This window comes from Lates calcarifer, linkage group LG6 (genome assembly GCF_001640805.2).
Source record: "Lates calcarifer isolate ASB-BC8 linkage group LG6, TLL_Latcal_v3, whole genome shotgun sequence".
Taxonomy (NCBI): Eukaryota; Metazoa; Chordata; class Actinopteri; family Centropomidae; genus Lates; species Lates calcarifer.
The window spans coordinates 11,327,004-11,354,803 of record NC_066838.1 but is presented as its reverse complement, the minus strand read 5'-3'; the positions used below and the strand labels follow the sequence as shown (position 1 = coordinate 11,354,803).

The 27,800-nt window shown below is 40.1% G+C and overlaps 2 protein-coding genes across 3 annotated transcripts; both read left to right on the top strand.

The window, feature by feature from the left end:
* The first annotated feature begins 16 nt into the window (after positions 1-16).
* nmnat1 (nicotinamide nucleotide adenylyltransferase 1) lies at positions 17-8,254 on the top strand. The gene is given in 11 exon segments (XM_018665832.2): positions 17-130; positions 524-664; positions 1,631-1,814; positions 3,143-3,267; positions 4,005-4,207; positions 4,209-4,405; positions 6,146-6,240; positions 6,353-6,484; positions 6,813-6,991; positions 7,111-7,212; positions 7,353-8,254. Coding segments are annotated over 10 exon segments (1,386 nt in total). The 5' UTR covers positions 17-130; positions 524-549; the 3' UTR covers positions 7,407-8,254.
* A 194-nt stretch (positions 8,255-8,448) lies between these two features.
* ube4b (ubiquitination factor E4B, UFD2 homolog (S. cerevisiae)) lies at positions 8,449-27,155 on the top strand. Of its 2 annotated transcripts, XM_051071180.1 has the most exons (29): positions 8,449-8,779; positions 9,949-10,168; positions 11,548-11,683; positions 12,032-12,119; positions 12,448-12,592; positions 12,680-12,905; positions 13,130-13,645; positions 14,614-14,718; positions 16,004-16,145; positions 16,547-16,647; positions 16,851-16,965; positions 17,339-17,422; positions 17,934-17,990; positions 18,649-18,765; positions 18,984-19,082; positions 19,176-19,289; positions 19,553-19,751; positions 20,287-20,425; positions 20,506-20,623; positions 20,841-20,968; positions 21,064-21,162; positions 21,365-21,600; positions 21,714-21,840; positions 21,972-22,116; positions 22,765-22,899; positions 23,083-23,274; positions 24,145-24,319; positions 25,684-25,830; positions 25,997-27,155. In XM_051071180.1, exons 1-29 carry the CDS (start codon positions 8,756-8,758, stop codon positions 26,059-26,061), a joined length of 4,194 nt encoding a protein of 1,397 aa, XP_050927137.1. In that variant the 5' UTR covers positions 8,449-8,755; the 3' UTR covers positions 26,062-27,155. The 2 variants fall into 2 exon arrangements, with proteins under 2 accessions (XP_050927137.1, XP_018521377.1); XM_018665861.2 differs by lacking the exons at positions 13,130-13,645; positions 14,614-14,718 and having other exon boundaries at positions 8,452-8,779.
* Positions 27,156-27,800: the final 645 nt, after the last annotated feature.

Genomic DNA, 27,800 nt, shown 5'->3' with positions numbered 1-27,800 from the left:
AGGAGCGTGGGCGCGGCCGTCGCCTTCCTCCTCGGTACCAGCCAATCAGGTTTTAATGTAGTCCGTAACGTCCATACTACAGGAAGCAGGTGACATATCACAGAGCAGCTGACTGCCGCTAATTCTCCTGGTATTTCAATGACTATTTACATTATTTACGCTATGTTAGAGCACGGTTTCTTTGTTGTCTAAGCTCAGCTCTGAGGTCATGCGCTGACCGTTGTAGTGTCCTGAACATTCATCTCGGTGGCTGCTGTCAAGCTCTCGTTGCCTGGTTACAAATAAGGCTAACGCTCGCCACGGTTGAATTAATAAACAGCGCTAATGTTAAATTAAGCAAACAAACCCCGATATATACTAAAGTTTTTACTTTCTCAATTTTTTTTGTAATTCATTCTGGGGCATACGATACAGAGCTTCACCCCTCAAAGGTCGGAGAACTAGAGGGGTTTTTAACATGTGACCCCCGAGGACAGTTAGCTAACTACTGTCTTTGTTTTCCTCACCCTATCTGTTGTTGTAGTGTAAAACCCAGCTCCACTATGAGGCATGGAGACTCACAGTATAACTACAGTGGTCTTGCTGGCCTGCGGATCCTTCAACCCCATCACCAACATGCACCTGAGGATGTTTGAACTGGCTCGAGATCATCTGGAAGACACAGGTTGTGCAAAGTGAAAGTTAGACCTTTTAGAGTGATGTCTCTCTTCTATCTTGAGTTAGTTTACCCAAATGAAATGTAAACACACTTTATCACTCTCTTTAAGTGATATCTAGTCATGCAGATGATGGTGAATTTTATTTGCCAAGGATTAGAGATAGACCATTTAGCCATTTCAAACCAGTTATCGGTTTTGATGTTGTGCCTGAATGGGGCATTTATCTCCTCCATTTATGCTTTCATCTGAAATACTGTTGTACTTGCAATACTTGTACTTGCAAGTGTAATATCCATATTGCAGGAGTTGCAATGTTTTGATAAAGGTAAAATGTGTCACAATATACCATTATGAATGAAACATTGTGGTGTTACAGAGATGCCCTGGCCTGCAAATCTTACAGCATGATAATCAACAACATTGCCCTATTTACTCTGCTGTGAGCACCAAAAATGAAATTCAGTTTAGCTCCATAGTGTCAGACTGGAGGGAGAAATCAAATACAACAAATAAGAGTTCTGCATTCATAGTTTGGATTAGTTTTTAGGATTGCAAATGGTCGAGGTCAATCATTGATTACTATACATACTGATGGGTAATTTAAACTGTAACAACACAAACTGATGTAAAATCCTAATCTGAAAAGTTATTAGTAACTATAGCTATAGTAAAGTGGGGTAAAAATACAATAATTCCCTTAAAACATAGTGGTGTAGAAGTATGAAGTAATAGAAAATGAAGATGAAGTATTTTGATACTGGACACAAGCACTAGTTATATTTCACCTTTGCCAGGTGAAATCTCTTGTATTGTAAATTTGAATAAACCAGCCTACCCTGAAATTTATTCCTCTCAATTCAACAAATAGGATTATAGTCAGGTACATACTTTGTTGGTAAAATTCACTGTGCTTGTTGTGCTAGTTGCTGTTAATCAGCTGTTTAATCACACATCCTTCCCTTGTGTCTCAGGCCAGTACAGGGTGGTAAAAGGCATCATCTCTCCAGTGGGTGATGGCTATAAGAAGAAGGGTTTGATTGAGGCCTGCCATCGTCTGGAGATGGCCAAATTGGCCACAGAGAACTCAGGCTGGATCACAGTAGATTACTGGGAGAGCTTGCAGCCTGAGTGGGTGGAGACGGCTAAAGTTATTCGGTAAGTTGTCAGTACTCATGCCCGTCAGTATCCTTAATCAGAGTTTTCTTGCTTGCTGTTATCTGTTTTACTCTAATTCTTCTTTGCAAAAGTGCAAATGACTAATGATACAATTTTGTCAGCACAAATGTCCCCAAACTATAGTGTCCTAGTGATATTAGCCAAACACCCAAGCATTTTACTGCTGTTTATGTATATAGTGCAAAATCCTTGAGGCTACAGCAAAAAAAAGCTTTGAATCATTTTAACACAGAAAATGCCATCTTTGCATTCTGTAGCTACACGCAGCTGTATATACTGTACATATGAGATGCCTGAGGTGAAGAAAAGGTGACACTGTTAACAGTTTTCTACCATGAGGTGGCAAGAGAGTGTCTTGTTCAAAAGGGATGTGCTGTATACAGGAAAAGAATTGGACATTTTTCAGTTCTTTAAAACTGAATTGCATGAATAGGTTTAGAGAAGATTACACCTTTGTAATTTCTGCTTTCAGCTGCATTTTGTCTCACAGGTTCTGACTTGCTGCTTTAAAGAATAAAATTCACCTGAAAACTAAATGACATGGCTGTCAGACGCTGAGTTGGATAATTGTTAGTACGAATCATTGAACACTGCCCAGGACCTTGCAAACCAAAAAAGAAATTTAGGTTTTGATGAAGTCATACTGAAATAATGGAGTCTGAAGTGGTGCTCTGGCAGCTCACCTGGAGGAGTGTAGGCAAAGGCCTGGGCTCTAATCTCTCTCTGGCTGGCTTTGCTGCAGGTGATCCCCCTTATCTCCCCTGCATTTCCTGTCTTTCTCTACTATCAAACAAACTGAAATTGATTTTTTTTTTTATCTTTAAAAAATTAGAACAACGAAGTCAAAAAGCATCACTGGGAAAGACACAGAGCTCGTTTTTAAATAATGATCATGTTAAATGTTCAGTTTAAATGGTCACTTGACCAAAACATAGGTATTTAATAAATTCACCTGAAGTGAAACAAATTGGGAGTTATAAACAAAAGAAAATGTTATTTTTTAGTACTTTACACAAATTCTAAAACAAATTTTTAGGTGATAAATAATGGGTATATTTAGTGCCAAGCGTAATCACAAACATGACCTTTTACTCCAGAGTTAAAGGACATTTATTTTTTTGAAGCCTAATCCAGAGGCTGGATTATGACTGATATATTGGCAATATGATTAATATTTCCTGTGTTGGAAACTGTCTGCAATTCAGTAAGCCCTTCATATGCCACACCCCACCCTCCTTCTTTTAATTTTTGATTCTTCAAAAATCTGATCTTTTGATGCTACAGTAATTCTGTCTGTATTCACTTAGGCACCACCATGAGAAGCTGCTTACAGCGGAGCAGAACAACGATGAGGTGGACACGGTCAAATACACCAAAAAAAGACGCATAGAGGAGAATTATTTTGAAGGTTCATCCCATCAGAAAAGGAGAGGTAGGTCATGTGTGGCTATGTGCAGTATTGTGCAATTTTAATATTGTTCTCTTGGCCCTATTTTGCACTCCTCCCTTTTCCAATCCCCGGTTTAAGACAGGCAACAAGTCTCACCATGCTTCCAGTGTATTCATGGTTTACTGTATTCAGTTTAACTTAATGACGCTACACAATGGTTTTAAGGTGTGGATACTACACACTAGGTGTGTGGGTGACACCCAGTCACACCACTTACAGTGCAGACAGGCGAGGTGTAACAGTGAGAGATAAGCATCCAGGGGTGGAAGAAAAAAAAGAAGATACATGCATCATGTACTCAAATAGAACCAAGTTTTCTGCTTGGCTTCACAACATTCTTCACACTAGTGACGAGAATTTTGAACTGTGTGAATGTCCAGCATGTAGCTGCACTGCACTACACTGAAAGTACTGCCTTCCATTATAACTAAACAAAACATTAAGATTTGACAGGCTGTAACATCTCTTTTTAAAATATTTTTTTATGAGAAAGCTTTTATAAATACTTCACGTGTCCTGTGATTTGTTACCTTTTCATTCTCTTTATTCTCCTATGTTTGATTACCTCTCTTTTTTTATTTACATTGGCCTTTGCTTTCATTGTTTTCTACTTTCTTTTCCCTGTGAAGTCTATTTTCCCCTTCCTCTTCCCTTTCCCTTTGTTAAGAAAAGCTACATACAAGTAAGTTTTATTGATCAGCTGTTTTTTCCATGTTCAGATAGCCCTCAGCTGATGTTGCTGTGTGGGGCTGATGTCCTGGAGTCCTTTGGGATCCCCAACATGTGGAAGCAGGAGGACATCGCTGAGATCGTTGGCCGCTTCGGTTTGGTCTGCATCACCCGCAGCGGCAACGACCCATACAAGTTCATCCACCAATCAGACATGCTGTGGACGTATCGCAAAAACATCCACGTGGTCCATCGAGTGGGTGACCAATGAGATCTCTGCCACTCACGTGCGCCGGGCGCTTCGCAGAGGTCGGAGCGTCAGGTACCTGCTGCCAGACGCCGTGGTTCACTACATCCAGGAGAATGACCTCTACAGTGCCGAGAGCGAGCAGAAGAACGCCGATGTGGTTCTAGCGCCCCTCCAGAGATACACGGGTGCCTCCTCAAGCTGAGGAATTTACTGCTGCAGCTGCAGAAACAGAGGTGTGAGCTGTCTACACTAAGTGCTGTGGGTTTACTGTGAATTTGAAAGAAATTAGTTTATGCTTCCACCCAGTCTCTGCTACTGGTGTGTGTGTTTTAAGAGGACAAGCCTTCATAGACTTTCCAGAGCGAAGTGATTTAGTAATAGTTGCACTTGTTATGAATCAGTTTGTGTGTCTGGAAAAGTACATGAGTCAAAAACAAAATAACCGAGCAGCAGTTTAACCGGCTTGGAGGTCGACTTAATGTCATAGAAATCTGGTGTGGGTTATTTGAACAAAGGATTCAGTTTTGTGTAAAGCAGCCTACATACAATATGTTTGGAGTTATGTATAGTATGATCAGGAACAAATAAATTTTATTCTTTTTACTTTGTTTAACCACAGGTTTTTTCCAACACATGCCACAGTTTACTCCTCTCATCTCATCACCTGTTTTGTAACTAGACCAGGATATTTCAGTACACTGCCCCAGGCAAAAGTTAAACTAGGCAATATGCTTTAAAAACCTTAGTGCTGCAGATTTGAAAATGAGGGTGTGATATGTATTGTCTGGAAATGAAATAAACATCCGTCTTTTTATTCCACCTTGCAAGTTTTTCTTTGCAGTTTTGACGCCATTGGCACACAGATAAGAAACTCGTAACATCCTCTGCGAATGAAGTGCCAAGTTCACACCTTTGCTGTTTGATTAAAATGCTGTTTGTTGGGGGGGTTACTCTTAGGTAATCATCACTGACTGAAGATAACACCTGAAATCACAGATTGCAACACTGTGATAGCAGTGTGTTGAAATGAAAGCGTAACTGATTACATCACATTAGTATCAGAGTTGGTGCTTAATTAATATCCTTTATTGTTGGAGTAATGGTACTAGATTACATCAAAACCCTGAATATATTATTACAATTCAGAAGGTGGTTGATTCTCCTTACATCACAGACGCCATGTTTATCCTATTAAACGATTAATTAATGTCCGTGTCAGGTGCCTGTGACCTTTATGCTTGTGTTAATTCTTAGCTGGAAAACAACTCCGACAGGGTTTTTCTGCATAACATGGTGAGCAGTTGACCTGCTTGCTGCTTCACTGGAATCACAAGGAGAAAAACTACTTTAATATTTGGACAAGTTCCATGTGTTTTATTTTCTTTCAAACTGGAATTGCATCAGCGCTGCATGTCAGTGTATCTACCAGTGTCACTATTGTTTTTCACATCGTACGGAAAGGTGTGCCGTTTTCACACAGGTCATCTTGATTTAAACAGCAGGTGTTGGGCCTCTGTTTGCTTTGAATCCAAAATATATTTATTCCACAGTTTTTGATTCGCACAACTAAAAATGGGACTAGCCCTGACAAAAAATGTATTTGGCAAATCATTTTCATTTGAATTTAAATGTGAATATTAAATGCCTCAGTATGTTGCTTTATCCACAGCTGTAGGAGTGATGGATTTAGTTATTTTCTTTGTTTTACTGTAGAAAGCTGTTGAGTTACTATATTCATACTGTGTGTGCCATTCTATCCACACTTTCTTGTATTGTGATGGGATAAAAAAAAGATCATACTGAACAGGAAAGGATCACAATTGAGCGGGAAAAGCCTTCTTCCACTCATTAAGGTCAGTGTCCTTTTCCTTGTGTTTGTGTGCATGCATGTGCAGTTAATCTGTGACACATGAGGACAGTTTTTAAGATTTTTTTATTCAGTGAGCTGCACAGTGGGACCAGTCTGACATGTCTGGCCTCCCTTCTACACCCTGACACTGACATGAGCCCCGCCCTCATCCTCACACTGCCCTCAGGTGACAGCGAATGGGGTTAAAGGAACACCCACCTTTAATACGTCCAGGTCTCTCACAAAACAGCATTGTCTCAGCCTCTTTTCAGAGCTCCTCATCAGCCCTGCAGTCTAAGAGGATCACATTTTATTCACACACCACACATCTCAGAAGGTGGAAAAAAAGGTAATCAAAATGCCTGCCAGCCTCTGTGGTACATGGGACATGATCAGCAATGTCAACTTTGAGGGCTACATGATTGCACTGGGTAAGTGCTTAAAGCATGTTGTTTTAGTCAAACGTAATTATCTGATATTAAACCTATACTGAAAGAGATACTGAAGAAATATATTTGCATTTCTGTGTGATATTCTCTAAAATGCATGCAAATCTGCAACATTAAATGGAGCACTGGGAGTGAACTACATTGCCACTGTGGGAAAAACAAACATTTGGCTGTGCTGTTGTATCAGTGCTATTTATGGTATGTGTGGGACTATGTGAGGGAGAGAGAATGTGTTTGTAGCCTGTGGGTGAGTTTGTCCCCTAGATTTGTATTCTGTACATTCAGGTAAAACACTTCTCTACCATTGCAGGTATCAGTGTTTGCTTACGTAAGATTGCTCTGAAGCTGAGGATGCGGAAAGTGATCGAGCAACATGGTGACCAGTACATCATCAAAACAATCAGCACTTTCCGAAACTACTCCATTTCCTTTAGAGTGGGCCAGCAGTTTGAGGAGTTCACCCATGGACTAGACAACAGACACGTCAAGGTGAGGAACAAGTGCAAGTGTTTTACGCATCATGTGATGTGCTTTACCTTATATTGGGGAAGCTAAAACTTTTCTTTGTTGTGATTTGCTCTGTGTCTCCTTCTCTGCCATCTGTGCAGTCACTGGTGACATGGGAGGGGAATAAACTGGTGTGTGAACAGATTGGAGAGAAGAAGAACAGGGGTTGGGCTCACTGGATTGAAGACGACAAGCTACATCTGGTAAGAATACGAACACAGGCAATTTAATCATATTTGTTCCACATACTGCACTAAACTGATGAATATTCCCACATATATATTTCCTGTTCTATGTAATAACATTGTACTCATTTAATATTTCTGTTACTCATTCCCCATAGGAGTTGTACTGTGAAGGAGAAGTCTGCAAGCAGGTTTTTAAGAAGAATGACTGAGTGAAGAAGAATGAAAGTTATCCCTCAGGAGAAGAAGGAAGAAGAAGAAGTTATTATGTGATGAATGGCATCATGTGTTGGATCCATCAGTCTAAACCCTGAACGAAAAAAACACAGTAAAAGTCCAGTTTGTGGTATTTTCTCTATAAAGTGACTGTAATGCTCAGTTCAAGAGAAAATGTCTGTCCTTTAAGGGTATGGATTTACACCAGTAGATGGCATCACTGCATCATTTTTGTCAGTCCACACTGATCTGTAGCTTGCTTGTGCTGGCCTGAGATTAAAGATCGTAAAAAAAAAAATACAGAGGCTCTTCTCAGATGGCTGAAAAGAGCTTTTCTCTGTTAAGTGCTACCTTTTCGTTTCTTTCAAATCTTTTGTCTTCCAAGGCAAGTTTGAATTTCTTTGCACTGGCTTGTGCTATCCCTCTGACATTTGGTTGAGGTGTTTGTAAAATTAAAATCTCTAATTCAAGCAGATACACCTACATTGTATTTACAACAAAAAGTGAGGTGCTGGGTGTTTGGACCACTCTTTTTTTGTGAAATTTGTATAATAAAGTGGGTTTTGAAAGAAATCTGAAGAGGCAGCTGTCAGTCATTTAAGTTCTACCACTCACCGATGTAGCCTGTGTCACCATTCATCCCACAGTTGATACTATACTGTAATATAATAAATGTGTGATATAATACAATTTTATATTGTGCAGTAGCTATCTGCTATGTATTGCTACTTGTATGTTAACTGGTATTAACCTCCCAGCACCATGGAGGAGTCCAATAAAATCTTTTGTAGTGACCTTGTGCCCTGCTGTTCATGCACACTGAGTTTAATAAATAACTACAGGATGTGTTGTTTGTTTTTTAAGGGGTAATAAGACACATCAGCATGAACCTGTTTAACTTAGAGCAGCTAGCTCGTAGTTAACCCTTTGCACTGCAAACCATTAGACTGACACAAGAAAAAGATACATATACAACAGATGCAATATTGTATATGTACAACACAGTGAAGCCTCATACCTCCTCCTGTGGATTCTTGAGTCACGTGATGTTATGTAGAACCAAAATGGCCGCTGTTGTATTTTGACGTATAATAGCTAGCTACTTTTCTTTTTGTTTCATTCTTGGTAGAAAACCAGCAAACGAGAGACTTTTTGGAGGAACTGTATCTCGCCACCCTCCGTATACTGGTGTCCTAGTTTTTATCTTGAAGACAATCAAGACTGACACATATTCGTTGAATGAGTTAGACTATGCATATTTAGTTCTAATACAGGCTAGCTAGCTGGCTCTGGCTGGCACTTAGTAAAGCAGTTGAAAGTGAAATAGCTAGCTAACTTAGCTGCAATGGAGGAATTGAGCGCAGATGAGGTAAGGTGACAATGAAAAGATAAGTTTTAGATTTGGGGCGTAGCTCCATTTTACTAACATAACGACTAACAGCTAGGTTTACAAAGTCTTTCCATTCTTTCTAAGTCAAATGGTGTTGCTATTAGCTGACATGCTATCAGAGCTAGCTCAGAGGCTAGCTCAGTGTAAAATTGAGAAATGCATCCGCGACGAAAATCCCAAATTTCTCTCAGCACCGGCACACACAAGTGCTTGTCTGACAACGCAACCTTTAAGGCATTTGTTAACGACAGGCAGTTCAAATAACGGAGCGAATAAACTCGAAGCTGGATCTGGTCGTTTGTGTCACCGTTGCTAGTACGGTAATTTAATCGAGCCGGATGCTAACTAGCTAACGTGATACCAGAGACTGTGTACAAGCTGGCCCGTAGATAACATTGTTTTAATCTAAAACAACTAAATCATTATACAAACTCTGAATCATTATCTTCTGCTAAATGGTTTTCGCTTTATCTTTTGACAGACTAGATTACAGTTTGCTTGTTGCGTTGATTTGGCATTTCTTCTTGCGGTAAGCTAGCTGACAGTTGCTAACGTTGTTTTGCTAACAGCCAAAAATTAGCCTGTGAGACGACTCAGCATAAAAAACACACCGGGCCACCATTGTGCAATCATCTGCGGGCCGATTATGGGGTCACTGAGCTGTTCCCCTTGAACCACACACAATACTTTCTAAAGTATTCTCTCTTTGCGACATTGTTTAAGTATTTTGCTACTCGATCAACTCGCAACCGAGTATGCAGTTGATTTACTGTAGCTGTTAAGCTCTCCAGCTGAGTTGTGACGATCAGTGCTCACATCTGACTTTGATGGTAATGTAGGTTATGTTGTATCTGTTTGATAGGGCCTGTCTTGTAAAGTTCAAACCGTGTTACTCCAAAAGCGATGAATGAAATCCGATCATTGCTTTTTTGTGGGGCGAATTATCAAAAAACGGAAAAATAAACGTATCATCTTGCATTTCCAATTTTACCAAAGCTAACTGTACCAATCATTTATCCTGAAAGTTAAAACAAGTTCCAAATCAGTAAATTATGTATAGAATATGTATACAAGCTATATATAATGTAACATTATATTTCATCAGTTCCTTGAGTGAATATTTAAATCTGCTGGTATATTCATTCAAGATTCGCAGGAGGCGACTGGCGAGACTGGCAGGGGGACAGACATCACAGCCCAGCACCCCTCTCAGCACACCCCTGACATCCCCACAGAGAGAGACTCCACCTGGACCCCTCCATGGACCCTCAGGTGCCGCACCTCAGCCCCTGCCACCAGCTGCCTCCCAATCGTTGGGGCTCAGTGTCCACAGTGGTACCCCTGCCACATCCCCTATGGGCACCTCTGGTAAGAACTCTGTAAGATCTACGGGTTATGGGATGCATTTGTGTATTTCGTCATAATTACTGTTAATTACAGGTAATACATCAGATTAAATCTGACAACATAGGTTTGACATTGGCAACAGATCAGGATTTAGTCAGCCTTTGTCTGGCTGTCACCACAGAGTCACTGTTGTTATGCTGCCTCTTGTGTGATCAGTAGTCTAACCCTATTATCCTCCTTTAACACAATGTTTCTGAGGCTTGAAAGATAAACAACCTTAGTTGTTTGGATCTGAGGGCAATAGTGAAAGGGATCTGTGTAAGTGTGACGTTGATAATCGAACAGCAAGAACCAGTCGTACATCCTGAACAACATCAATACAAACAGCAGCAGATTACTGTAATTACAGTTTCCCTATCTAATACCAGGTGTAGGCCCTGCTGTACTAAGTGGGGATTGATGCTTTCACCCATGCACTGCTCTAGAAAATTGTGACAGTTTCCTGGCATTGTGTGTTCGTATGTATAGGTGGTATTGTTAGACAAAGGTACCTATTTAGGGTCTTTGGAGTCAATGTTATGTTTTGTAATAGGCTAAAATATGTGGTTTTTCTTCATCGCAGTTATGCAAGCCTTCACTGCATGTCAATGTGCTTATTATGAATATTCTAATAAATACAACCAGGGTACAAAGTGTTTGACTTAACAGTTGGCAATGATATGATTGTTGTGCATCCTGGAGAGAGTTGTTAATTCCAGCCCTTCGTCCACAGTAAGATCCTGGGTGTTAGTCAGCTTTCTCTCAACGTGTTTGCAGTAATCAGGGCTTATAGTGGTATAGCACACCTTGTTGATAAGCAATATCTTTTTCTATAAACAACAAAAACATATAAAACTTCTAATGGCTGCCTAATCATGTCTGTATATCATATCTTATCTATGATGTTAATCACAACAATCAATAGAATTGCAGTTAAAAATGTATAAAAAATTTAAAATCATTCTGCTCAAAAACTAAGAGACACTGTAGTAGAATGAACATGATATAAAAGCCAGGGAAGACATGACAGACTAAGATCTTTCACTGTATCAGAAAAAGCAAAGTATACATGAGCCATTAGGCTTTAGAGGAGACCTAGAAAATGATACTGTCTTTGAACCTTTTCTCATTTTGGAGCAGTCTTTTTGAATAAAAAAACAAACAAACAGAAAAGCAAACAAACCACAAACTTTAATTTGAACTTTAAGCTTTATTAACTAGAAGCCAGGCCCACAGTATAACTCATTCTCTAGAAACAGTGAAACAAATGGTAATTTAACACTAAAATAAAAAAATCATGATACATCCTGTGTCACTTTTTTGTGCTTCAGAGGTACTCAGTTGTGTTTTTACTTTTGCAGGGGTGGCATATGGTAGTCAGAGCAGCGAGGGTGTCAGCTCCCTCTCCAGCTCTCCCTCCAACAGCCTTGAGACTCAGTCCCAGAGTTTGTCCCGATCGCAGAGCATGGACATTGACACTGCCTCCTGTGAAAAGAGGTAAATGTTTTTCTGATGGCATATTGCATGGCCCAATTTACACACACGCACACACAAAAACACTTATTCACAAAATGATCACAGAAATACAATGAATATAATATGTTGCTTTTGATATAAAGATGTAACAATATTGACTTGTTCTTGTTTCAAGTTACTTAAGTTATATTATCCTTTTGATTGTTTTTACCATAAATTGATGAACATTATAGTATTTGATATCAGTTATGTTTGTTGTAAAAGAGATGAGTCTAATGTGACACTTCACATGGACTTTTTGAGTGTTAGCTTGGTCTGCTCAGGGATGAAAAGACTTACTAAACACTGCACCTCTCTGTTTTATTCCAGCATGTCCCAGGTGGATGTGGACTCAGGGATAGAGAACATGGAGGTGGAGGACAGCGATCGCAGGGAGAAGAGGAACTTGACTGAAAAGGTAAACAGCAGCAGGGAACATTACTCAAACGAGAGAGTCTTTAATCTTTAATTACATGGCTTACTTGACTTTGAGCATGCCCATCTTGAGATCAAGTGAGTTTTTAAATGAGAAACTATAAAAGCTGCCTTTGGGTATTTACAAGAACGTCACTGGGGACTTTCCATAGTTGCTATTCTTAGTTTCATTTTCATTTATTTCAGTTCACTGATACATACCTGTCTCTTGATAGACCAGAGAGATCATAAGATAATGAGAATCAAGAGTAATGCAAGTCCTGGATTGTGATCAAACTTTTGCTGTTGTCTCTTTGATTTCTGCACCTCAGGAAACCTCTGCAAGCTCAGATGTCTCTGAAGAGCAGGCTCTGCAGCTCATTTGTAAGATCCTCCGCGTATCGTGGAAGGAGCAGGACAGAGATGTCATCTTTCTCCCTTCACTGGCTGCAGAGTTTCACCAGAACCCTAAAGATGGTATGTGACTGTGGTTTTGTTTAAAACTGGCACATTGCTGCATTTATTAACGTAACTGTTCGATGAATGTTTTTTTTTCTCCTGTAGCATACTCTGACTTCAAAGACCTGATTGGCCAGATCCTGATGGAAGTCTTAATGATGTCCACCCAGTCACGTATCCACAACCCCTTCGCCAGCTTGACAGCCACATCTCAGCCAATTGCAGCAGCCAAATCTCCCGACCACCGTCTGACGCTGGTGCAGCCCTCCAGCCTAGGTGGCAGTCCCATGGGCCCCAGTGCAGGGTCCTTTGGAGCCAGCTCTCTGTCCAGGCAAGTGCCTTGACTCAGTATTATGTGTTTTGAAGACTCCCAGAGACATAGCAAGGCTGTGGATTGGTTGTCATTTACACTTGTCCTCAAAGGTTTTTAAAAGCTGGAAGCTGCCATGTATGTTTTTTCCTAGTCTTTCTTATTTTGCAATGATCCTTTGTTTATTTTTTAAAATGTTGCCTGATTATTTTTGCCAATGATCGCCTTATCAATGTTATCCACAGTCTGTATGGGTGTGGTAGTCCTCACCCAATGGCTTTGGATGCAGCCAAGAGGACTTCTCCATCTATCCCAACCCCTACTACACCCTCTGCACCCTCTGCACCCTCTACTCCCTCTACTCCCTCTACTCCCTCTACTCCCTCTACGCCGCAATTCATTGTTCCCCCCAGCCCACCCGCTACTGCTACTCCGAGACACACACTCAACCCTCCATCTGCCCCCATGCCCATCTCCCAGCGCTATCGGCCCTACTCTGTCGCCTCTCCCTGGGGGGCTCCTTCCCCATCTAGCTCGGGTCACAGAGGATTTAGTTTCTTTGGACCCTCTCCTAGCTCTGCAGGGCCCTCTGTTCCTCCCAACACCCCAGTTCCAGTGCCACCACCCAGCCCCCAGTCCCTCCCCATGAGCTCCCCTAGGGCTCGCAGCCTATCCTCCACCACACCTCCTGCCGTGGTGCCCCCTTCTCCCAGATCAAATGCCCGACAGGCCGCCTTTGGTTCCAGGATCCCACCATCTAGGTATCTTATCTGCCATTTGCCTGTCAGTTTGTGGTGCACATGCAAGCAAACACACTAAAACATTAACCATTTTGTAAATCACCAGAGACTCTTTCAACTAAACCATTGGCCAGATCCCTTTTGCTGTATATATTGCTTCTTATGTTAAATTTCACGTAGGCAGTTCTCATCAACACAAGCTTATAATAATCTCAACTGAGCAAGATTTAGTCTGCTCAACTAAAAGTCAATGAACTACCTAATATTTTAGCATTTGTGTGTTTAAAATCATGTTAAGAGAAATAGAGAATTGCCATAGCAGTTGTAAATAAATATAAAGTATGTTGTCTGTTACAAATTCCCAAATGGTGATTAAGATCTGGGGCATTAATATGTATATATATCTAATCAAACATTTCAAACTCCATAATATTTTGATTACAGTACTTGAAATTTAACAAAAAAATGCTAATAAATGGGGTGTTCAGACAACTGACACAGTGTTACCATTGCAGCTTGTCGCTAACGTGTAATTTTAAAAGATTTAACCCTTCTGCTAATAACTAATCTGACATATAGTTTAACAAACAAGTTTAAAAGGCCCTACATAAAATTCTCAAGCAAATAAGATGTGCTTCATGCCTCTTTGCACGGGCTTGCTCAAGACAAGTTGCATGAGAGATTGTGACACTCAGTTCACTTATCAGCAGAAAAAATGTTCTGACAGTATATAAAAGCTGCTGACAAAATGGCATTAATGAATATTTAAAAAAACAGCACAAGAAGTAGTTTTCAAGTAAGCATGCAACCCTCCAGCATCCTTTCCTTAGTGCTCCCTTCTTCTCTCACCTCTTTTCTTGTGTCTCGTTACCATTCCACATTTGTCTTCATGTTTCTTCACTTCCCTTCTGTCTCATCACGCTTGCACAAAATCCTTTTTTCCCTCCATTCTTTCCTTCACTCCTCTTGTCTTTTCCTTGTCATGTTAGCCCCTTGTCGTTCCTGTTCTTTGCCCTATCTGACATGTCTCAGGACAGCAGTGATGACGACTCTGAGGAGGAGGAGGATTTTACACGGGTTCAGTTTGGGTCCAGGTACACCGCTGCACGGCGTGTGTAATTGCGTGTGTGCTTGCTCAGTGATGGGCCCCACTGCATGTTCCAGTGGGCCCAGGAGGCTTACGACTAACGGTGCACAAACACACCAGGGAAGAGCGGTGAAAAATGAACTGATGGAAGCCAGTGCTGTACTTGTTTTTGTCATGAGAGGTTTAGATGAAAGATCCAGTATGTATAGCTTTTGGTGCATTGTGTAATGGTAAGTATTAAACAGCAGATGAAGATTATACTAGTAAATGTGCTGTAAACAGCTGCAGGATAGAGAGATTGTCTGAGAAATTATTTATATGGCTTATTAATTTAATATTTATTAGGTAAAGTCAATTGAATTTCATTTTACATCTGTAGCATAATATCTGCAGCATAATTAAGTATCTGCAGCATAATTAAACATACAAGATAATCTTGCGCATCCCTGAGAAATGATCCTTAACCCTGAAAGAGCATGAAAACAGAAAGGAAAATTTTCCAATATCCTTTAACCATTTTAGCACAGCATGAGAGGCTGGCTAGCTGACCAGAATCATGTGTTTATGAATCTTATGCATGGGCTTTCATTAAGATAGGAAGGACATTCTTAGTTACTGCTCTATGGACATTCGTACTGCTACTTAGAAAAGTGTTTAGGTGAAGTCATATTGTCTTGACAACAGCAAAAACAAACACACTAATTCAGAGTTTTAGTACAACTTGCATCCCATCTTTCTTTGGGAAAAACTGGCACAAATAGAGCTTCATTGTTATTCAGGTTATTTATCAGTACAACCTGTTGTGTTGATTTTATTTTTAGCTTCAGGAACAGTTGTAGCCCATGGCAGTGGTGATATTCCTGCAATGCCTGTGTCCAATGGACAAATAACAAAGTTCATTTTATTACCTCCTAAGGTTTGACGTGCTTTGAAGCAGCTCACAGACAGGTTTTTGCATTTACAGCTGACCACTAACAGCAATTTAAACTCCCATCACCACATTTATCAGTGATGAGCTGAATCATAATATTGGCTTCAAAGACTTGAATATTTAATATTATATAAACTCTTTTTTTCTTTCTTTTTCAAGAACCCAGTACTGAGATTCTGTTATGCTGCCTGTCACTAATGCCTTATAATTTGTTTCTTTCAGGACCCTTGAGAATGGGTTTGTGCTTGTTAACCACACAGACATGATAATGTTTGATGCTAACAGTACATCTCTCTGTGTTGTGCTGTTTTACTTAAATCCCTCTCTGTCCTTGTTTCTGTGTTTACCCTCCTTTTTATAGTCTTGGTGCATGTGGAGGAGGGATGTCCTGCGATTCAGCCAGCGACCGCTTCACCATTGAAGCATGCAAAGAGACAGAGATGCTGAACTACCTCATTGAGCGTTTTGACAGTGTTGGCATGGAGGAGAGGAAAGCTCCCAAGGTTAGCTGGCTGTCTGCAAGACAAAGAAATATCTCTGCAAGGGGTTGTGTAGAAAATTGATGATAAAAATATTATAATGAACAAAATCTTCTATCGAAGCAGTAAGATTGTGAGACCATTTAAAGCACAATAACCCCTGTGATAATAAAAACTGATATTTCAGGTTCCCCTCAGCTTATTCACCGTGTCTAAACTGGTTACAAAATGTCCTGAACAGCAGAAGAACAGTTTGTACTTCAGACTAGCTGCAGGCCAGTTGGTCTGGAAATGAGCGGAGGGTTTGCTCGTCAAAGAACACAGTGATTCAACAGACTCTGGAGAGAGTTTCTGTGAAATTGTCAGCGTACATTTTCATTACACCTCTAACAGTTTTCTCTCCTTTCCTCTCCTTTTCTGCTCAGATGTGCAGCCAACCAAATGTCAGCCAGCTTCTCAGCAACATTCGCTCTCAGTGTATTTCTCATGTTGCCCTTGTCCTGCAAGGCACCTTGACCCAGCCTCGGTAAGCAAACCAGTAGCACACTCTCAGTCACTCACAGTCTCACAGTCTCTGGGCTATTTTCTTATCTGTCATTATATTTTTTGTACATTCTGTTCCTTTTCCTTTCTGAGTCTCCATAGCAACTACTCTTTCACCTTGCCTCCAGACATGTGATTTATTTATTTATTTTCATCACGCTGCTTCTGTCTGCTTCCTACACGTAGAAGCCCTCTCCAGCAGTCTCTGCTGGTACCTTATATGCTGTGTCGGAACCTTCCATATGGCTTTATTCAGGAGCTGGCACGCATTACCCACCAGGAGGAAGAAGTGTTCAGACAGGTGGGAAGCATGGCGATCCATTTTTGATACATGTCTACTTTCATTCAGAGTCACTTTAGTAACTTCAGAAACCTATCGCAGCATACAGTGGGTCAGGAAGACACCCCAAACACACTCCTGTTCAGTTCTAAGGGGACAACACATACTCCTGTTTACTGTGATGGAAAAAAAAAACTAAATCTGTCTCTAGAGAAAAGAATAAAGCTGTTAGGTAACAGTTAACTGTGACTATGTATATGAATGTAAATGGATTGATACCATGTTTAGGTCAGTCATTCTAAAACACCTTCACAATGATGAAGAAAAGTAATTCATTTGACATAACACTAATGCATGACATGTTTACTATCGCTCCTGTATCTTTATATTTCAGATCTTCATTCCCATCCTCCATGGGCTGGCTCTTGCAGTTAAAGAATGTTCTTTTGACAGTGACAACTTTAAATTCCCCCTCATGGTAAGGAGATGTTGTCCTGTCCTGGTCTATACTGTGGTAACATGCAGGAGATGAGATTTAATAAAGTTACAGTTGCATAGGATGTACAGAGCAGCAGGGCTTAATGAGGTTCTGGCAGCCTGTCAAGACAGCCTGTCTATTCAGCAGATAGACAGCTCCAGATGCACAGTATATGTTCTGTATGTGTGCAGACATCCTTAAATATACATGTAATGCTGTTCCCATTGTGCTGCTTCTCCTCTCGGATAGGTATTTCCTGCCACTTTGACAATCTTATCTTGATGCAAGTAATTTTCAAGAATCTGTATATATATCATTTGAGCGCTGTATAAATTATATTACAGGCTGCATGTCATAGAATGCAGTTGGTTGCAATTTGGTTATTACAAACTAAAACCATATATATTGTTTTATGGTTATAAAAATAAACCATTACCTGATTGATCTGTAAACAAATTGTGATTTTGAAGAAAATCTCCATTGAAGATTGTGTTGTGTTTTGTCTTTACAGGCATTAGCTGAGCTTTGTGAAATCAAGTTCGGGAAGACTCACCCCGTGTGTAATTTGGTGAGTATAGAGTTGGATGGCTAAAGCTAAATTATCATCAGTTGTTATCATCATTATGTCCTCAAGACTCAAATTATTTAGGCCATATATTTCTCAAATTTTATAACCAAGCAGACCTGTAGATGTGAATTGTATTTGTGAGTCTGCTTGTTGTCTTTTGTTGTTTATACCTTCCTCATACTAACATGCCCAGTTGTCATCAGCACATGAAAATGTGCTCTGCCTATTTTTTTCGTGACACTAAGACTTCTTCCTGCTCCATGGATGACTGGCGAGACGAAATCCTCTGTGAATGGAAAAGTGCTGGGCTATATTTGGCAACATAACAATGTTTGAGATCAGACATCTTTGTGTTTATATTGAACTCATGTAGTTTTACTTCTGTTGTGATGGATTAGTGTGTGAACAATGTAACTACTGTACACATTTAGTTTTTCTTAATGAGTTAAATTGAGTGAGTAGGTAGGAATACATTGTTCAGTTCTTTGCATTCCACAGTTGTTGACTTTCACAGGTACTTAAACTTTTGGTGATGGGATGGTTACTAGCAACAATAGACAATAAAATGTAATAAATGTTACTTGACCACACAAAAAAAAACTGTGGATCAGTTGTATGTTTATGTAATATGTTTCTCTGTCATGGCCTCTCTGTGCAGGTAACGTCACTGCCTCTATGGTGTCCCAAACCTCTGAGCCCTGGTTGTGGCCGAGAGATCCAGAGACTGTCCTACCTGGGAGCCTTCTTCAGTCTCTCTGTGTTTGCTGAGGATGATGTGAGTTGTCTATTCACCTAAATGAGTAACTGCAATCAACCCTGGTGGTATTGAATCTATACTCATTCTTCAAGTTCCTACCAAAAACAGAGAAATGTCTGAGAATGGAGAGTAGATCTACTGCAATTATAGTGCAGAAACAAAAATAAATTGCATCAGTGACAGTTGTTTGGGGAGGATTTTTTAATGTTTCAATGTACGCCTTTTTCATCTTTCAGACCAAAGTAGGAGACAAGTATTTCTCGGGCCCAGCCATCACCATGGAGAACACGCGAGTTGTTAGCCAATCACTGCAGCACTACCTGGAGTCAGCAAGGGTGTGTCTCCACTTTATGGTTTCTATTCACAGCTATTATAATCTTTGTTTGAATATAGAATAATGTGTTAAAGCTGCGTGTCATGTTTTTCAGGGTGACCTGTTCAAAGTTCTCCATAACATCCTACTAAACGGAGAGACACGAGACTTAGCTCTTAATTACATGGCAGCTTTAGTCAACTACAATGTGAAGAAAGCTCAGATGCAGGTGAGTTTATTTAAAGGATTTGTATAATAATGAAATATTGAAAATTAGAGGGTCAAAAACAAGTGTTTAGCAGTGCATGCATGCATTTTTAGTGTTTCAAATAAAATTCAGCCACCTGAAGGTTTATATTTCTAATTACATTTTTACACAAATTTTGTAAACCCATTGTACCATCTGGGCCTATGTCAGCGAAAAATGTATGAGGCAGATTTCACTTTTTTGCTGACTTGTTCTCATTTCACTTTTTTTTTTTTTCCTCCTAGACTGACGACAAACTGGTGTCTACAGACGGCTTCATGCTCAACTTCTTATGGGTGCTGCAACAGCTGAGCATGAAGATCAAGCTGGAGACAGTGGACCCTTATTACATTTTCCACCCACGCTGTCGCCTTGCTGTCAGCCTAGAAGAAACACGTCTAAAGGCTACTATGGAGGAGCTCAAAACCTGGCTAAGTGAACTGCGTAAGTTGACATAAATGAAAACACATGGAACCATGATTGTGAGGACTCCAGGTGACATGATTTGCTTTTGAAAAATGTTTTGTTCAAGTTAGAAGTAATTACTGAGTAATTTCTGGTATTATGCTTTGGTATTTCAGTAATGCAAGTGGACTACATGGTTCATAAACTGCAGCCATTTTGAGAAATCTGTTAACTGCATGTCAAGGAGCCATTTTACACATTTATCAGTGGTGATTCATCAACATGCCAGATTCATGATTTTTTTTTCTTTTCTTTCATAAGTAAACCAATTAATCTCAAATGAGTCATCCTTGTGTTACTGTCTGTGCATTCCTTCTGACTCTGGTTTATTTGGAGTCATCTACAAAATAACAGCAGCTTCACATGTTGCAGTGTATACAATTTGTTCTACATTATAATTGAAATAACTTAAAAAAAACACACCTTTTAAATATGACCTAGTGTGACAGGATACCATAAGGTATGCTTGTACAGATATTGGTTCTGACTGATGGTGTTATGTGTTTCTGTTCAGATGAAGACCCCACCAAGTTCTCAGAACCCAAATTCCCCACCGAGTGTTTCTTCTTGACACTGCACACCCACCATTTGTCTATCCTGCCTGGCTGCAGGCGCTACATCCGCAGGTTGCGAGCCATCCGTGAACTCAATAGGTACATACAGACACAGATGCACACCAGTATTCAAAGCATGCTTAGTATATGTGGATTAATATTGCTGTTTACCCTCTTAGGACTGTAGAGGAGCTGAAAAACAGTGAAAGCCAATGGAAAGATTCTCCCCTGGCCAGTCGACACAGAGAGATGCTCAAGCGATGCAAAACCCAGCTGCAAGGTCAGTTTAACATCCTTGTAGATGGATCCCACTGTCTTCCCCTCATTTACTGATTAAACCTTGTGCACTGATTGAGGTGGAGGAAGGTGGAGCCCTGTAAATACTCATCTCTCAGTTCACTGTAACTGGGAGTTGTACTTGGAGCTATCCTTAAATGCTGAAACATGCAGGATACTACAACAGAGCATATTTACGGAGATTTGATCCTCATCATGTGTGACTTTGTCCTGTCAGAAACTGGTGCGAGCCAAAGCTTGTGCTGACGTGGGCCTTCTGGATGAGAACCTGCTCCGCAGATGTCTGCAGTTCTACAGCACAGTCATTCAGCTCATTCTCCGCATGGTGGACCCTGCCTACCCCAAGTGAGTTTCCCCTATTTGCCATGCTGTGTTTCAGTTCAAGGTAAACCTTAAATCCGTATGTAACTGTCATGTTTATTTCTTCATCCCTTACTCAGCATTACCCTGCCACTGAACCCTGAGATTCCTAAAAGCTTTGCTGCTCTCCCCGAATTCTACATTGAAGATGTGGCCGAGTTTCTGCTTTTTGTTGTGCAGTAAGTTCATAATTCAATAAAACGATTGATATAAAATGTACAGCATTAAGTTAAACATTTAACAATAAACAATACATAACACATCTCTTACAAAAGTGTCTTATATTCACACAGAAGCCAAAGCCTGGAGTCATTAATGGGCTGTTTTTCTCTCCTGCTTGTTTAATTCCTTCCCCCACCTCATCCATCTCCTTTGTTCTAGGTATTCACCCCAGGTTTTATATGAGCCGTGTGTCCAGGACATTGTCACCTTCTTGGTGGTGTTCATCTGCAGCCAGAACTACATCAGGAACCCCTACCTTATCGCCAAGTTGGTGGAGGTGCTGTTCGTCACCAACCCTGCTGTACAGCCTCGTACTCAGCGATTTTCTGAAATGATGGAGAACCACCCGTTGTCCGTCAAACAGCTGGTCCCCGCCCTCATGAAGTTCTACACTGGTGAGTACTACATATACGTGTAGTCCTAAGCAGTTGTCGCGTAGATTGATCTTGTCCTCATATAGCCATACACATTTTTTTGTTTTCGCTATAAAAATGTCTCCTCTGGTCAGATGTTGAGCATACCGGCGCCACCAGCGAGTTCTATGATAAGTTCACTATACGGTACCATATCAGCACGATCTTCAAGAGTCTCTGGCAGAACATTGCGCACCATGGCACCTTCATGGAGGAGTTCAAGTGAGTGTGTTTTTCATAAACTGTTTTAGAGGAAAGGAAAAATTACACAATTTAGTTTTGAGCTGTCTCACTCAGATTAATTCCAACATGACCCGACTCTTTCATCCTCTTTTGTTCTTACTCGCTTCTAGCTCTGGCAAGCAGTTTGTGCGCTACATCAACATGCTGATAAACGACACCACCTTCTTGTTAGACGAGAGCCTTGAGTCCCTGAAGCGTATCCACGAGGTTCAAGAAGAGATGAAGAATAAGGAGCAGTGGGAGCAGTTGCCCAGGGTCAGTACTCATCCTTAGAGGGTCTAATATTTATGTAATGGGTGTTAGCAATCATTCAGACACAACGATTATGATTAAGCTCAGATTTTTATCAGCAATAAAACACAGAAGTGTAGTAATAAAAAGCAGTTGTAAATCACAATGCTAAAACCATGTGTTATGAAATAGAGGGTAGAAATATTTACTTGCGAGTCGATGTGTCATCACAACAGTTGTATGATTACAGAGTTGGTCATGTGAGGATTAAAATACTGTGCATTGATAGTATGTCACCTTATGCATTTGATTGACAGACTACAGCTGATGAGAAGCATTTGTTAGGTCTTCTGGTACATCAGTATTATTAAGTTAGAAGAAAAATTAGCTCAGTTGTAATTATGACCTGCATATTGAAATGAACACTATTTACAAGTCAGAAACTCATATTTATGATAACTCTGATATGACCTGAATGCAGCATCAATCTCTGAAAGGAAGAAAAATTAAACCAGTAAAGACAAAACCGTGACAAAGGTTACAAGGGACAGTGTGAGCTGGAGCATATTGTCAGTTTAACTCACCACACTGATATTTGTGCTGAGATGTGAATCTAGTGGACAGCTGTTGAAGAAATAGTGTTTATCAAAGTGTTTTCCTGCCAACTTTCAGGAGCAGCAGCAGAGCCGCCAGTCCCAGCTGACTCAGGATGAGCGGGTGTCTCGCTCTTATCTGGCTCTGGCCACAGAGACAGTTGAAATGTTCCACATCCTCACGAAGCAGGTCCAGAAGCCTTTCCTCAGGCCTGTAAGTGTCGCTGCCTCTACTAGACATTTTGTAAAATGGTCACTTTTGCATATGAGAAATGTATTGTCAGTTACACACCAACAGTTTATGTAAAAGCAAAATGATCTGCCTAGTTCAGACATTCTTGACCCAGACAAGCTAATTCTAAACGGCGCCTTCTTCTTCTTCTTCTTCTTCACACAGGAGCTGGGGCCTCGTTTAGCTGCCATGCTGAACTTTAACCTTCAGCAGCTCTGTGGACCTAAGTGTCGTGACCTGAAGGTGGAGAACCCTGAAAAGTATGGGTTTGAGCCCAAGAAACTCTTAGACCAGTTGACGGACATCTACCTGCAGCTAGACTGCGCCCGCTTCGCTAAAGCAATTGCAGACGACCAGGTTGGGACTTGATTCAGATAAAGTTAATAGTTGATTGCAAATACAGTATTTTACAGTACCTGCTGGCCCAAGTTGGAGTAGATTATGATGAATACTGGTCATGTGAAAAGGCTACAGGCAATAGAGGTCACGACAGTCATGGTCAAATTGCCTTTAAAGCATCAGTATGAAAGCTCTCTTGTCCTCAGTGAACATGATATTGTTTCACCCCAAATCACAGCAACTAGTCTACAGATCACCCCTCTAATCATGATTACCCACTCCTCCCCAGATAATGTAAGCAGGAAGCACTTAGCAGCTGAATAATATTAATGCATTCACTGTAACATGAAGGGTTTATGTGTTATTGTTTCTGTTTGATGGAGCCAAGTAAAGTCTCAGTTTCATTTATACAGTCCTCATTCATGTGCCTCAAGGAGCTAAATGAAGTGGTTTTGTTTAAAAACACTTACCTTGCTTAAATGACTTGTTAGTGCCACTTTAAAATGGAAATATTTTACATCCTGTGTTTACATTGCTTAAGCACCACATACGTCCACTTGATTGGACATTTTAGTTTAAACTTGAAACGGCAAACTAACAATTAAATATTGACTGTAGGTTTACTACAGTTGACAATGTGTGATTGGTTTATGGAGAATAGTTTTAATGATACAGTTTCAGTGGCATACTAGTTAAATGTATTGTTGTTTATATTGTAACATAGCGAGTGTATATCGTAGAAGTTATACAGGAGGGAACCCAGCTCTTGGTTGTTGCACCCACTATGACAACCCAAGAAAAGGTGTGCAGACATAACTAAATGGTACTGAACATCCTGCTCTTGTAGCTCCCTAATAAAATTTTCCATCTTTATTTGTTCCTGTGCAGCGGTCGTATAGCCGTGAGCTCTTTGAGGAGGTGATCTCAAAGATGAGGAAAGCCGGAATTAAGTCCTCCATCGCCATCGAAAAATTCAAGCTGCTGTCGGAAAAGGTGGAAGAAATTGTCGCCAAGAACTCCCAGTCTGAAATGGACTACAGTGATGCACCTGATGAGTTCAAAGGTGTGTGTTTGTGTGTGTCTGTATGCACTCTTTTTAGGCATTAAACCCACCACTTGGTAATTGGCTGAAGATGCACTGGATCTTCTTTCCCTCGAATTCTGTGCTCTTATTTCTCTTTTCAATGTGCTTTACTATCAATCCCATGTTCATAAGCCTTTTTAGTATACATATCTCATTTTTCTGTGCAGTCTCTTATATTAGTGTCCCAACACTATTTAAAAAAATAGTTTGATCATCTCTGAATTGTTATAAGATTAAAAAAAAAAACAGTAATGTCCTGTTAGGAATCACAATTATTTCTCACAGTGTATTAGTTGAAAGGGCCTCTCTGTTATATTGCTCTGGTTCTAACAACATCATACCAACATCTTTAAATAAGTTTTTGTGGTTACATTAACCATATCTTGCAAGTCACTGATTCTTTGGCCCCAAGCGCTGTATATAAAGTCACTTACTTAGAAATCCAGTGTGACCTCAGGTCAGTCAGTGCAGACAGACAGGATCTTCAAGAGCCTCTGTTGCTGTCAAATTCCAGACATTTGCAGGGGATTTTGTAGCTCATATAGGTCATATAGACAGCTTAGAGCAGGGCTATCATATAACCGCAGACTTAATATAATCTAGTAAGAGAACGTGGCCCACATACCTCCTTTGATTCCTAGATATGTCAGCCAGCCCACCACAGTTGATGGGAGTGTGCCGCACAGGAGGCTTGAGTATCAATTTTCTATGTGGTTAAAATCTCCCACGCCAGGTTTTATTTTTGTAATGCACAAGCTCTACTGTAACAACCTTGTGACATTTCAATATAGAACATACTATATTAAATGCTCTTGTTGAATATTTATTGGATGTTTTCTTAACTGGTGTTTTGATAGGTGCACCGAATAACCACCATATAATATGCTGGTTTTTAGGGGTTGTGCATGTCACTGGCTCACACAGTCATGTGTTGACATGCCTTTACATGTTAGTTATTGAATTTGTTTTTCATTTTTCCTTTACTTTATTTCCATTAAACAGAAAAACTCTCAGTAGTGAAAGCCAGAGGGTAGATTAGCAAGTAGAGTGTCTCTGTTCAGATCAAATGCACAACATTTGAATACTGACGCTTCTCCAAATACAGGGAGCAGCCTGTTGAGCTGGCTATGATGTCTGTCTCGCCACTTTAAAGAGAGAAAAAAGAAAATGGGTTACAATGAGAATAGTGTTCAGTGTGATCAAATAAAAGGTGCCAGTTATGCTGCTCATAAAACTCAGTTTCTGTGCAACATAGAAGCACAAGTTAAAGATTGTTGGTTGTTGTTTTTGGTGTGTTTGTGTCTTGATCCTCTGTAAAAATGCATGTGACTGTGTCGTAACAGACCCCCTGATGGACACGCTGATGACTGACCCTGTGATGCTGCCTTCTGGGAACATCATGGACCGATCTATCATCCTACGCCACCTGCTCAACTCCCCCACTGATCCCTTCAACAGGCAGCCACTCACAGAGAGTATGCTGGAGTCAGGTAACCCCACCACGATGCCTTTTCACCAGTAATTATATGTAAAAGTGCTCTGTTTGAGGTAGGACAAGTGCCAAAGTCAATTTCTTAATAGAAATGGCAAAGAAATTGCTAGATTGTGAACATACATTTCTTAACTGCAACTCACAATCTGTTGTTAATTCTACAGTCCCTGAGCTGAAGGAGAGGATCCATGCCTGGATGAGAGAGAAACAGGGCGGACGGCTTGTCTAAGGACCACATGTCACCAAACGTCTGGCCTGCTAACCATCATTAAGGGATGTGTCCAAATCGCCTGAATTCAGTGTCACTACTACCAATGACAACAAAAAACATTTTTAATGGAAAAAAAGGAGACCTGATTTGATTTTTTTTTTTTTTTTTTTTTTGCATTTACCCTTTTTGTCTCAAACCATTATCATGGTTCTAAAAACAAAACATAATAAAGTTAAGACTTTTAAGTTTTTTCTCATGAGTTTGTGTATATATATATCAAGATATATACATATATTTAACAAGAGTTAGTTAATGCATTATAATGCTGCGAGAATACGTTTCCATCAACAGGTTTACCAGCAAGGTGCATACAGTCCCTTCATTGATCATTTTCCTTTACTGTTCTCTCATTTTGTTTTGTAATACTCTGTATGTTGGCTTCATTAAAGACTTCTAATTATTTGAGGCAGGTGGGAGGGCAATACATTTGGGAGAGTCTGGGTGGGATCTGATAAAATTGCTAGCCCTGAGTTTTCATCATGAAGACTGTGACAATGATGAACTTGAGTCCACATAATGTATGCCGGTGTCCCAGAGCTAACACACGCACAGTTTGTGCTTGTAGACGAAGTTCAGAACTGGGAATATCCATTAAGGATGTAGCTTAACGTAAACTAATCCTAAATGTTAGCTTCCTTTTGACTACAGTAGGAAGATAAGCAGTGGTTTACCAAAATACAGTATGTTCAGTTTTTCCTTTTAGTCACATTCTCCCTGCTGACTTCGATAGACTGAATTTACTTCTTGTGTGTGCATGGCCTCAAGTCCAAAACCTCCTAAGCGCCTCATGGACAAATAACCCTCTTTTAGGCGAAGTGAAAGGACCATGAGAGAATGTAGCATGATCACCAGAAAACACCATCGTAGGAGCACACCATTAAAAGTCTGTTCTTCAGAGCCACTGACATCTCACCTCAAGATGGTCTCTTTCAAATGGCACTGTACCTAACTTGACCTTGCTGACCTTAACTGTACAGGAAATGATTTCCTTTAACCACATACCTGTTTTGGAAGCTAGGATTTTGAACTGAAATAAATGATGATGCACATTATTTCACAACTCGTCACTGTTTTTTGCTCAAATTGATGCCGTAGTGGTTTTGTTTGGCCAAGTTTATTTGACATTTTGAAAAGACAAAGATTATACAAAGTCTAAAACTTACTTCTCCAATAAATATTTGTTTTTTAAAATATATATAAAAATTACTCAAAAGTTTCCAGCCACACTCCCAAGTTTCTCATAAGCCAAATAAATAGTGATGATGGATTTCTCTTTTTATTTCTTTTTTTTCAAAGATAACTTATTCCAGTTCCTGGCAACACAAACTTTGGATTTGGTTTCCCAAATGCATAAGCTTAGTCATTCTTCTGCTGTAACTGTTATAAACTAATGGATTGAACTTGGCAACTGTCCCAATTTTGTTGGCAAGACTTAAATAGTGAATAATAAAGGGCAAAATGGAGCAGTTTATCCTGAAAACCAAAAAGTAGCCCTTAGTCACTCTTGAAGGTGCTCACATTTGTTGCACACCAAGAAAACACCCAAGCCATATGTAACGTTAACAAAATGAAAGTTAATTGTGTCAAACACAAAATATTGAGCAGAAAATGTAGTTGCTGAGGTGTTTTTTATGTATGCTGTTCATGATAAATCTTGTATATCTGGGGATAAAACTAGACTTTATGGCACTTATTTG

Bases quoted from the DNA above. Each gene is read 5' to 3' on its own strand.
- ube4b (XM_051071180.1), top strand. From the start codon at position 8,756: ATGGAGGAATTGAGCGCAGATGAG. The intron at 11,684-12,031 runs GTAAATGTTTTT...GTTTTATTCCAG, and splicing joins ACTGCCTCCTGTGAAAAGAG to CATGTCCCAGGTGGATGTGG. The intron at 20,969-21,063 runs GTGAGTTTCCCC...TCCCTTACTCAG, and splicing joins GTGGACCCTGCCTACCCCAA to CATTACCCTGCCACTGAACC.